The 13,132-nt window shown below is 43.3% G+C and overlaps 1 protein-coding gene across 2 annotated transcripts in view; it reads right to left on the bottom strand.

The window, feature by feature from the left end:
* Nucleotides 1-1,704: 1,704 nt before the first annotated feature.
* msrab (methionine sulfoxide reductase Ab) overlaps nucleotides 1,705-13,132 on the bottom strand; it is a 37,856-nt gene continuing 26,428 nt past the window's right edge. For both annotated transcript variants that reach the window (XM_080512545.1, XM_080512546.1), the window contains exon 6: nucleotides 1,705-2,720. In XM_080512545.1, coding sequence (XP_080368671.1) covers nucleotides 2,559-2,720 — 162 coding nt within the window. In that variant the 3' untranslated portion in view covers nucleotides 1,705-2,558. The remainder of the gene's footprint in view (nucleotides 2,721-13,132) is intronic.

Below are 13,132 nucleotides of genomic sequence, written 5' to 3' on the forward strand. Positions count from 1 at the left end.
CCAAAAAAACAAAAAGCCCCAAAGAAGCTTTTATTCTTCTTCAAATAATGGGGCCATTTTCACAAGTTTAGAGGTGTTGAATAAAAAAGAAAAAGACAGTATAAGGAAATGATATGACACGATGAGGTATTAAAATAACGTCCACGGTGGTGTGCATGCGAGCTCTCTTCAGGGCAGTATGGGCCACTGCAGCACGCTGGAGCGGTGTGCTCTTTGTGGCCAGCTGTGGGGCCATTAAAGGCCCATCTGCAGACAATAGTCTCTGTCTGAAGGGCACACGCAGCCCGGTTCCTGCCCTGCCTCTCTGTGTTTGTGTATGGATGCGTATATGAGAGTACCATGCATTTCCATGCCCCCATTTCCATCTGTTTAAAGGAATACACAGAAAATACAACAGCAACTTTTAAATATCGCTCTTTTTTTTTTCTTAAACTGGGTAACTCTGTGCAGCAAACCTCTTTCTACATATTACAGGCTCACGAACACAAATCGTGATAACAGCCGCTCTGTTATGATATGTGGCAGAAGTAAATTGATTCACACCGTGGTTCACTGACTTGTCATTGCAGATGGTGGAAAAACTGATTTCAACATGCGATTAAAGGCTTCTTTCCCCTCTTCAAGCCAGAGGAAATGAAGATCGCTTTATTAAAAGGTTATCTCCTCTTGCACACTTGAAGGGAAGACAACACAGAACGCAACAAATACATGCAGGACCTGGAAAACAGCTAGCTGGCCTGACCACATACCACTCAGCGCGGTTCGATCAAGCAAGCCACAGCTTCACATGCCTGTCTGCACACGCACACACGCACACGCACACGCACACGCACACGCACACACACACACACACACACACACACACACACACACACACACACACACACACACACACACACACACACACACACACACGGCTGCTGCATGCAGACACATGCAAAAAATATCTGTCCCAATACTAAAATAGGCCCTCAGAGGTTGCACCTGCACCTGTGCCCTGGTCCACACCTACACACAGGTGTCAGGATGTGACACATACACACACACACACACACACACACACACACAGACAGAGAAAGAAAGATAGAAGAGAGGGAGGGGAAAAAAAACAAGAGCGGGGTGAATCACACTGCTGCGGTCGACCAAAAAGTTCTTTCTTGATATCATCTCTGTATTTTGGAGTATAACCATGAGTGTGATTTTCATTTTTAAAGAGGCTTTCAAGCGTCGAATGGTAAAATGTAAGGCACACCAGGCTTATGTAATTGTTCTGCTCTCTTTGGTATATGTGATTATAGATTCATAATAGAACTTTCATTTATAATTACAGGCTTGCAGGAATTGGAGTGAGGGTTTAAGCAAACTGTGTATCATATTGCACACGAGTGCCTCAAGTATGTCATTGTGCGATCCAGATGAGTGGGACTTGAAAGTGAGTCATCGTCATTAGTCCCATAACCATGCGGCATGTCATCTCAACTGGGGCAGAAAAGGGGAAAAAAATATATATCAGCAGTGTCTCATAGTAAAATTATCTGTGTTTACAGATTCATGGGGAAAACACATTCATGCTTAATCACACACTGACGCATAAACAAGTAAAGAAGAAGTCGGAGAGGACGGATTTTATTATTTCCAAATTGAAACATTAGCAAATCAAAGGCAGTTATACAGAAAAATATAATATTACTGCATGTAGCTACTTATCTGCTTCTGATTGCATTACAGTTTGATTAAAATAAAAAAAATAAAAATAAAAAAGCCATGTCACAGTAGTTTATGAATGAATCAGACATAATTCAAGTGGGAAGTAGAATGCTTTAGATTCAGTTATTCGTTTAGTTCTGTTTTTTTAGATTCACCACGAGTGTGAAAATTAGTTTCTACATTAATTATTTGCTGTTAAAAAAAATGCAAGAGCTTAACTGTTAAGAAATGTCGCCATCTTGTGGCATCAGCTTGTTACTGTAGCCTAATTGACAAATTAATACATTTAGAGTTCACCTTATTCAACCTGTACTTACAAAAATATCAGTTTCTATATATTTTTTTTTATGATCATTTCTATATAAATCAAATGTTTGCCCAGATTTGTGTACATAAACAATTTATATTTGACATTTCTTTTTCAAGAAACTGACTCTATGCACATGTATGCAAATGGTTACAGAAATAACATCAAACACATTTTAAATCACTTTTCAGAGAAAAACAGATTGAACATGGTAATCTTTCAAATGGTTTTTCATATTAGTCCATGGAATTAACCACATTTTCTCTGACTTAAAAAATGTAAGTAATGCAAATCAATAAGTGTGTGTGTATGGAAACACACCTTTCTATATGCTATCTGTTTACTTCATTACTAAGGCTTTGAACATATAATTTTAGGCTTATTGTTTCAATTACAGACAGTTACACGAGAAATACATTCATGCAACTACGAAAGAAATACAATTAAAAAACACGAGTAATAGTTAACAATGACATGACTGTTATTAAACACCATTGTCTGTATTTTTCCCCCCCCCCAAATCACCGAGCCCTCAAAACTCATCCTACTTGGCCCCCATGGCGCAGAAAACACCCGTGCCTTTAAGGCCACAGTAGCCCTTTGGTACCTTCTTCAAGTACTGCTGGTGGTAGTCCTCAGCGTAGTACAACTGCTGATTCTCCAGGATCTCAGTTGTGATGGGGCCATAGTTTTGTTTATCCAGCTCCTGGTGAGAAAATACAAACACGAGTCATGACGGTTAAACCCAAAGTGCAATCCATCCACTTCCACATCTTGGTCATCATGGGCTCATGGTGGCAAAATGGAGAGCAAAGAAGCCAAGACTTTGCTAAACTCTACCAGATCTTAAGAGTTCTGGGGTACCTTCGCTGGCTTCTCTCAATGCCCTCACTGGTAAATCATTTGTAGACTTGACTGTGCTTTCATGTGTCATACACAGATGTGAGTACATTCCTAAGAAGTTCCTTTTAATTCTTCTTTCTCTGCAATTACAGGAGCACCCCCGCTAATGGTTGTTCCAAGGCATAAACACGGGAACATTGGGTTACATCTTGTTCTCGAATGTGGGTAACCCTGGATCCATTCCTGGTGAGGATGATCATCTGGTGTAATAACAGGCCAAATCTATGGTGGAAGTCAAAACGACTTGCTGTGGCAACGTCTGTGAAAATGAGCAGCCAAATGGACTTTTTACACATGACAAACAAACCGACACATTTCTAGACTCCAGCTATAAAAGTATGTTTCCCTAATTTGCCAAGGCAACACTGAGACCCAGAAATGAAATGTATGAATGCACTGGGCAGAAATATTTAAAGGCGTTATTATTTATCGAGAAAAATACAGAGATCACACTGGGCTGTATATAGCCCTTGAAAAAAAACTAAGTTGACACCCCTGAGTTAGCTTATCTTAATGTAATTCATGTGTGTTTGAAGTCCTTTTGATTTACATCATGTGAAACTGCATCAAAACGTCAATTTCCTGGCTGCTGTTCATGATAGTGCTGGATGTCTGCAGCTGTAGCAGCGACAAGAGGTTGTCGCTTCACTGTATCTTTCTGTGCAATGATAAAAAAGCTTCAACAGCAGACTCCAACATGATACTGCCTGCGGGCCACATGTGGCCTTTCGGCTGGCAATGCTTTGGGTTTTGTTTAAAGTAAATACTTGGAATATCAGCTAGCAGAGTGTACAATCCCTGCCCCGCACACTTGGGGGTTTGCAGTAAAGAAAATATTAAATAGAAGGTTTGTTGGTGAATGTATTTCTATGTATTTCATGACATGAACATTTAAGTTCTCTTTGTTCGGCTGGTCACACAATATATTAAGAAGTGACTTACATATAAAAATTTGCTGGTATGTACAATCTTGGACTACGAGATGTCATTATATGACAATAGAATGCGGCTGCAGCAACACTGGAAAAATGTGTACACATATTTTACAATTTCCTTGTGACCCTCCCCTGACCTTTGACCCCTAACCAGGGTAATGACGTCACTATCATGTGGCATATCAGATAGGAAATTGAAAACTGAACATTTTGGCATTGGTTTAACGTCGATCGGAATAAAACTGACTACATTATGACAAAATATGTTTTTGACTTTTCTGTGACCTTCGACCCAACCATTCTCAAAATGTATTGAATCATCCATGGATAAAGACAAATCATCCCTGAAAATGTAATGCAATTCCATTGAACAGTTGTTGCAAAAAGCTGGTGACATGCATCCATACATACAAACCAATAAGTAAACACGGAAAAAACACAACCTTTGATCCAACTTTTGTTGGCGACGGGAAAAAGATGCAAAATAAACTGCAACTGTCAGGAAAATATGAAATTAATTGACTAAATTCTACTAAAACCTTATGTACCAAACAAAACATTAAGAATTTTCAAGACTGAAGCGTGGTAGCTTATCAAAACAATGTAAGACACTGCTTTCTCAGCGGAGCTATATTAATATTCGCAAGATTTGATGTCCATTTATGGCTCAAGCCCCACAGCTGTCCTCGTTGTTCATATAGCCCACCCATGTTCTCAAGCGTCGGTCTTGAAATTTACCCTGAGGCCTCCAAAAGAGCCTCACAGAAGCCCAGACTGCAGACGTATTTTATCGGTTGCAATGACTGTTGATGCTAACGTGCATCATCCTAACTGAACGATCAATAATCCCCCCAAGCCTGCGCTCGGACTTTAGATATCCTCGCTGTGAGGTGAGAGAGCTAACCACTACTTCACCATGCCGCCAACAGCAGTCCACAAAGACTTCACACACCTCAAATAGATGTGCACAGCACTCTGATCCAACAGGCCGTCTCCACCATCACAGGTGAGACGTACATTTCTCCGACTACCCAAACTTCCTCAAAATGAACACACACCTTGAACGGCTGCTTTATTCTGCAGCGTATTGAAAGTGAACTTCCAATACCTCTCACTAATACAGTAAAGAGTTTCTGCTCCTCAACTAGAAAGCAGGGTGATTGAGTGACAGAAGAAAGGAGCAGCATTTTCTTTTTGTAGCGCAGCAAGCCTCTGTGGCTCTCTCTGTGGGACAAAAGCATCAAAGAGTATCCGCTCTCTTTGAGAACTCCTTAAGACACTTTCACACTTACCCTTTTCTAAACACCTTGAGAGAAGCCTTCAAATGCACTAAAAAGCGCACACACACACACACACACACACACACACACACACACACACACACACACACACACACACACACACACACACACACACACACACACACACACACACACACACACACACACACACACACACACACACACACACACACACACACACACACACAGACGGTTAAATCAAAGCTAGACCTGCTGCGCTGAGTGGTTTTCTCGATCTAATAATACAAGTGCGCAGTTCTCTCTAGATCAGCGCTCCTGAGAACTCACAAAACAACAAGTCGGCGGTGCAACTGGGACTGTCTGTGGGCAACAAGTAGCTTGCATGTAGCGTGTTTGCGCTTCAGAACAATTGCAGCACTGAGGAGCTATTCTTTGTGGGGGCGTCAGGTGGGTTTAGCGAGCGTCTTAAAACAGAAGCTGGATGTTGTCAACCCGGGCTCAACCTGTTCTTATCAGCTTCTGCATACGTCCTGTGTCTCGGCATGACGCTGCCATGGATATGGCTTCGGGACGGAAGACACTTTGTTCTTCTTGAAGTGATTAACCTTGAAAATTGCATAGCGTGCGTCTTCATTGAAGGCGAGACCGGATGATGATGTGAAAATCATCATGGCGACGGCTGGGATATGCTTTCAAAGGAGGAAAACAGAGAATGTACTTATTAGAGGTCCTCAAAAGACTTGAGGATTATAAGATGCTTTCTAATGTAAAACCCAATGTTGCTCAAAACGAGGCTGTGAAATGCACAGCCAAAACTGAACAATTACAACCCTGTAATTTTATATCAACAATTTGTCAAATAATATGTAGAATAGTGGTTTTTGAAGTGTGGGGTGGGCCTCAGAGAAAGATCTGGGAGTGAGGAGAATCATGTTTTTTCAAGCTTGTTGTTTTTTTTGGCCAACAAGTCATCATAAAACGAAATGCAGAGTGAAGCCATAAATTCACTAATTTAAAATGGATTTTCAGAACAGTTTAATCGGTACGAGTCGAAACGAGACCATAAAATAGGCCTCGGTGCAAAAACCATTCATGCTACAGTTGCATAAGAAATATGGACAGAAATGAGATATTTCAGATGTGAAGCGCTTCAAAACCAATTTCTTTTACGGCTCCATGAAGACGGGGGTCAAGTGCTGGGGTGTGGTGAAATGCGTCTTTTTTTAACCGACGACCAAAAAAATGAAGGACCAATTAAATGGTATGGACATCAAGAACTAAGTTTAACAAGCACTATCTGTAGGCTGACACATGATAAACTAGTGTGCACAGTCAAGACACAGTTACATGACCTGGACCACAGTCAGAAAAAACTAAAACTTCTTTACTGACATTTGAGATAATTATGTTTTTTCCAACATTAAATTTAAACTTTTTTTTTCTTCTTGATTATTGGTGGTTTAATCATGTAGAATTACAAAAACAAAAAAAAAACCTACTTTTAGGTGGCTGCAACTTAAATCAGACCAAACAGGTCAGCAGGAAACCAAATATTTGGTGAAATAGATGGTCATTTGTTTGTGGAGTAAAAACGTATTCTGGAGAATTTGATTTGGACAAAAAATTGGAATTTTGCCATGTTAAATTATTCCTTGAACGCTAATGCTGAAACGAATTCTTCATCAATCAAGAGATTTGCCTGTTGCGGGAAATTAAAACCACACCAATGCAAGCTACATACACATTGAAGGGATGTTGCAAACATGTTTGACAACCTTTTTATCTGTTGCGCAAACTGAACCGAAGCCCTGATCTTATCTGAGCTTCAACAACTCGTGACTCGTGGGAGAGAGAGAGAGAGAGAGAGAGAGAGAGAGAGAGAGAGAGAGAGAGAGAGAGAAAATAAAATAAACCACACTAACGTGGATCAAACTGAATATGAACTGTGTTTGACTCTAAATTGAAATGAATCTTTCATCAGCCTTTTAATTGAAGTATTTTAACGTTTCCCTCTATTTGTTGGTTTCTGAGTCGAAGACAAGAAGCGCCTCGGCTTTATGAAACTCACCTCCAAGATTATTAGAGTTCAGCAAAGACGCATGTTAACTGTGGGAAATCGCAGGACAAGCTTGGGAAATCATTTATCAACAGAATAATTCTTTCCTCTGAATTTGTCTTAATGCCCTTGAGCCATCATTTGTTTTGTTGCTTTTTTGTGCCCCCAATGAGAACAAATCGTCTTGTTCAGTCCTTCCTTCCTTCCTTCAGCCACCAGGATGCTGAATCCTGGGAACATTATTTATGACACAACAGGTATTTTGCCCCTGTGTAGCGTTGTGATATTCATATCTTGTTTGCACTTTAATTGTGCCACTGGCAGACAAAGTCGTTTGTAAATTCTGAGAGGATTTTGTAACAGGCCAGAAAAGGCAAAAAGACGCATTTGCATGGAGAGGGATGCAATTTAAGAGCATACAGAGTAAACACAATTACAACATGCGCAGCGAAGCTGCGGTATCAGGGGATTAAAGACTGTCAATTTAAAAAGGTGATCTACTGTTTGTGCAATAAATCGTCACAAGGAACTATGTAGAATATGTGGAGTGGACCGTGGGGGGCCAGAAGTCAAGGAAGGAACTTTGTAATTGGAAGTTCGCTGGTTTGAATCCCACTGTTGTTCCCTGAGCCAGGAAGGGTATCTGGTATAAAACGTGTGCCAAAATGATCATGTCGATCGCACGTAGCGATGCTGAAAGGAAGCCGCCAAAATGGGACATTCCTAAAAGTGGCAACGCAAACAGGAAGGTCAATTAACCACATGTGAGTCCAATAATAATTTCAATCACTCCTTAAATATTGTCAAATTAAACACATTTCAACTGAGAAATGATCAAAAGCCAGCATTTTGAGTCAGTTAGGTTGACTTACCAACCATTTCTTTTATGGCATTTTGCATTACTTTAATCGCTCCAATTCTCATCATTGTTAAAAAGTCCAATATAATTTGTCCCTTTGGTGGAGAAGAAATCTTTTGTGGCCCTCACCATGATCAAAGCTGAGCATCTCTGATAAAGAATATGTAGAAAACACATCTCATGTACTCAGAAACCCTGTAACTATAAAGCAGACGTCACAGTTTCCCTACTTCTTTCTAAGGCATCATTATACTGTTTGTTGGTATTGATGACTTGGTTACAACAGCTCACTTCCTTTTTTTTTTTTCCTGTAACCAAGACATCACTCCAATACAGACTGAAGAGACTGTCAGTGTAGTGTGCGCTTCTGTCCACATGGAGGCAGTGTGGCACTAGCTGAGTGTGTATATACAGTGTGCAGGAGGTGATGCAGTGGAGTCAGTAAATCAAAGCGCTGCGCCCCACAGAGAGGCTGAGGCAGCAGCTGACCTCTAGTCCTCAGTGGCTGCAGCTACATTGTGAGGGCTCTAATCTCCCCGTAGGAAGGACCGACTGTCCGCAAAGCAAACGCCAGCACAATGCAGCTCTCAGCGGAGAACGCCGGCGCCTCAGCAAGCGCACGCGTATTTACCTTTCGCGTGCAAACTGTGAGCCGTCTGGCTGGAGCGTACCCATTTTCCTGCCTACATCCACCAGTGCTGTGCCGAGCCATCCGACACAAGCGCAGAGCTTTTGCACATCATGGCCTGATTAATCAGTCATCACCACCAAACCACGGAGGTATGGAAGCATCCGTGGCAGGGGACGCTCAATGTGAGGAGAGAGCGCACGGCGTCCGAGGAAGACGCCTGAGACTCGAGCAAACGTGCATCTCCACCTTGACACCCCAGCACCACTCCCTCGCTTGCCATCCAGCAGCCCTCTACAGCAGTCACAACACGGCAGCCATTTTAGATCTATAAATCAGAATGCATGGCGTCATGCCACTGTGTATAACCTTATGTGGCTTTGCTCTCTCTCTCTCTCTCTCTCGCTCTCTCTGCCTCTCTTACTGCAGCAACAGCAGCAACAGCAATGGAGTGGAAGGAAGAATATGGAGGGTAAAAATGGCAAACATGGGAAAGTCTAAACATGAAAACAGCCTTTTGGAGCGAGCGTTCAAATGAGGAATAAAAGGCTTATATATTTGATTATGACCAAGCAAGAAAAGGGTCATGAAACAGCTCAGCGCGGGTGTCAGGAGGCATCATGTCACAAAGCCGTAGTTTGTGCTCTTGAATTTAGGGACAAAACGCCTTTCGCCAGTAAGTATGTCGCAGTTGTTGGTTTAGGCTGAGGGTTTACGGGTGATGCACGGATTGATCAAAGGTAAAGTTGGGTTGAATTTAAAGATTGTGAATGGGCGTGAATGCGATGTCCTCCAGAGTGACAAAAACATGTTTGTGAGTGTGTCCAGGGCTGAGCTCACCCAGCCCAGTCAGCCCTTCCTTTCTTCACGCCTGTCGGAAAGACTCCCATGTCAAAGACATGGCTGAATGGGTGCATCTCTCTCTCTCCCTCTTTTTCCTTCTCCTCTGGTCTGACTCTCTCCCTCCATTGTTGACCCCCCCCCCACTAGCCACCACCAATGTAAGCACAGACCATCGCTTCGTGCAACCGGGTCCTCCCTGCTTGCAGCCAAGCGAGAGAGCCCCCTCGCGCCATCGCGGTAGCCAGAGTCGCGGCCCGGGGACACAAATAGGACGTGACACTCCGGGAGAGGGCCTGAGCTGGAGGAGGTAGGAGGAGGAGGAGGAACATGTACTCTCTCCGTCCCTTTCCCTCACCCCGCTGTCTTGTTTCTCTGTGTCGGAAGGCCCACGGCTGCAGCTTGGTGGGGAAGAGGCGCACTGACATAGAGTTTGTGACACCCGATGACTCATGGTGAAGACATTTGAAGAGGGATATGACCTCAATTCGATGATTTATGTAATCACCCCCAAGTCCACTACAATTACCGCTATATGGATATCACAGCTTACCACCTATTTCTATTGCATGCTTTTTAACAGCTTTTTAGATTTCTTACCGTTTTCATAAGCATGTAGATACTGTATGATTATTGCCACAACATTATATTTAAAAAAAGAGTCCGATATTATAATTATTTGGAAATTTGGAAACAAGTATTAAGACTCATTTTAAATTGTGTTTGAAAATAAAACAACTGTATTAACTATGAAAGGTCTCTCAAGAATTATGTAATTGGGATATCATAAGTACTGTCTGTTGAAAGAGTGACAGCATTTTACCCACCGAAATGTAGTGGCAAAAATACTTTCTGCAACTTTAAATGAGATTGTGAAGGCAAAAAAAATAAAAAAATAACCTGTGTCTTTCTGACCACTCAATCAGATATATAATTGATGTAAAGTGCAGTCAGACTGCAGTTGCACACCTGAAACATGCAGCCCCAAAAAAAAGCCCTTAAAACATCTTAAAAATGTAAATACACTTTGAGTAGTGGAGACAGCAAAGCTGCTTTGTGGTGAAACGCCAGTAATAGATCGACTGTGGCTCTGCCTGAAAACACATGAAATAGCCTGACATGATACTCATCGACTGGTCTCCGGCACTGAGCTTGCCCTCAATGACCTCGGGGAGCGAGGTAGAGTGGGAGTGATGGAAAGACGATGGAGGAGAAAAACAGTTAAATAGCGCGATGGGCATGAGGACGGTGGAGAGATGGAGTGATATAAAGGACGAGGGATTGCAGAGATGCTGATAGAATGAAAAGCAGACCAGAGTGTGGCGGTGAGAAATAATTCATTTGAAATAGAGAGAAAATAATGAAAGAGCAGTACATGACGTTTCTTGTTCCCGGGAGGTGATGCGAAATGCCATATATGTAAAGCGTCATACTTAAAATCTCGTTGCGCAGATGATGACAAGTGTTGTGGGTTTTTTTTGTGTCTTTTTTCACCCCTGCCCTGCTCTGTTCATCTCTCTCTTTTTCAACATGGGTCGGGCATCCATTTTAGCTGGGCTCTAATCTTCAGCGAGCGCTCCTACATTTTGTGAGCAAGGAAGCCAACACTCCTACATTTTGAGAGGGAGAGAGGATGCTCGCACTTCACTCTCGGAGCGAGGCGGCGCACGCTCCTACATTGGGTTTTTATTTATTTATTTATCTTTTCGAGTAGCGCAGTGTCTGAAGACCGAAAATGTCGAACATCAGTCTTGCATTCCTGGGAAAAGGGATCGCCTTTTAACATTGCGGCTGCTGCGCAATCGACAAAACCTCCCTGGCGGATGGGCGTCTACCTTCCGGCAACGACAAAAGTTATCTGTGAACAATATACAAGTTTCCTTTTATTTTATTCACTAAAGATGCCGAGGCTTCATGGCGACGTAACCGATCTGTTTAGCACGGGGCGAAGATTTTGAAAGAAATTGCATTGACGCAGCGATAAGGCGAGACAAACCGGAGAGCTGGGAAACAGTCTGACGAGTGAATCTGACTTTTTGAAGACTTTCCAAAATAGAAAAAAAAACACGAGCTTGTGTGATTTGAAGCCCCATTACGAAACCTGCTGATGCCGTGACCTGTTTTACCAACCCTTGGGCTTCTCCTCGGGACTTCAAGCCCCATATGATCTCCCCCTTTTTTCCAGCCATCATCCAAACCTCTGTGCACCCCCCCCTTCATCCCCTTTTCAAGCTCATTAAGTTAGGATGCTTTATCAGAGGGCACACTCACCCCTCCAAGGCCCTACACACATGCACACATACGCACATGCACACACACGCTGGCTCGGTAAAACCTATTGTTCATACGCACGCACGCACGCACACACGTATATATAGAGAACCACCGTTCATCCATTTCTCTCTCCAAACCCCTAACCCTTCTCTAAGCCACCCCCACCCCCAACTCTCAGCCTAATCAACCCTTCCCATCCCTCCTCTCTCACCCTCTGCTCAACCCCCCCCCCCACACACCCCACACCCAGCTCTGGGGAGACAAATTTGAGCAGAGAGGGAGGGATGAAGAGAAAGAGAGAAGGGGAAGAGAGATGGGGAGACAGCAAGAGAGTGAGACAGAGAAAGAGATGCACTCCTCCTCTCTGCTCTGCTGCCACAGCGGCTTGGCTACAGAAGCCTTTGATGTTCTGCAAATTTCAAATTTCATTATAGAGAACCCCCTTCTCCTCTCCCCTTTTCCATCCCCCCCTCCCTTTCTGCTCTCGCGCTTAAACAAGCTTTTCTGCCTCACCCCCCCTCTTCAACCCCCTCTCAACGCTGAAGTTAAGAAACTGAAAGCCCTGCAGAAGAGACTCTTCGTATGGGTTAATTATTCATTGGGCTGTGCCTCCATGTGCCAAATGTATGTCTGTGTGTGTCTGTATGCACATGCGAGTGCGTGCGAGTCATGAGCTGGCAGGGGTGGAATCTGGATTTCGTGATGCCCGTCTTATCTCTGGTTGCCTTAGATCGCCTCCACCCACTGTCTCTTGTCATTCTCCTGAACATGCGTTCGCTTCTCCTGATGCTCACTGAGCTTTGGCCTTTTAGGATAAAGCGCACACCATTTCACGTGGTAGACCGACCCGTGCAGAGAGCCATCCCTCCGCGGAGATGCCATTTTAAAGCAAGTCGTTCGTGGGACTCAGCATCAATGCGGCAAGGCAACCATTTCAGGGCAGGAAGCTGCCATTTTGGTTCAGAGCATGTCAGCTGCTTTGAGAAGATATGCGTCCCAGTGGCCCTCTGATGAAACTGGGGTGCCACTAAAATGTTTGACAGATCGATGGTGTCAGCAGCACTGCGGGGAGAGACGGCGCAGGGAGGAAGGAGCAAGACGTTTTGCATGTGTGTGTGTTTTGTGAGCGTCTGCTGTGGAACGGATCAACGTTCTCAGTCGTTACCCTGCATGAATGTGACAAAAAGATGATGCTCAATGTAAAATCCCTTTTTATTTTGGTGCTGTAATATGAACCCAGTGAACCCTGCACCAGATTTCACTCAGTTCATTTACCAGCTGATGGTCATAGGGTTTCAAACCATACGATTAACAAGTCATATATATTCATATTCAGAATCAGGTAGACCAGTGATATTCAA

The sequence above is a fragment of the Blennius ocellaris genome, assembly GCF_963422515.1.
Source record: "Blennius ocellaris genome assembly, chromosome: 17".
In the NCBI taxonomy this organism is placed as follows: Eukaryota; Metazoa; Chordata; class Actinopteri; order Blenniiformes; family Blenniidae; genus Blennius; species Blennius ocellaris.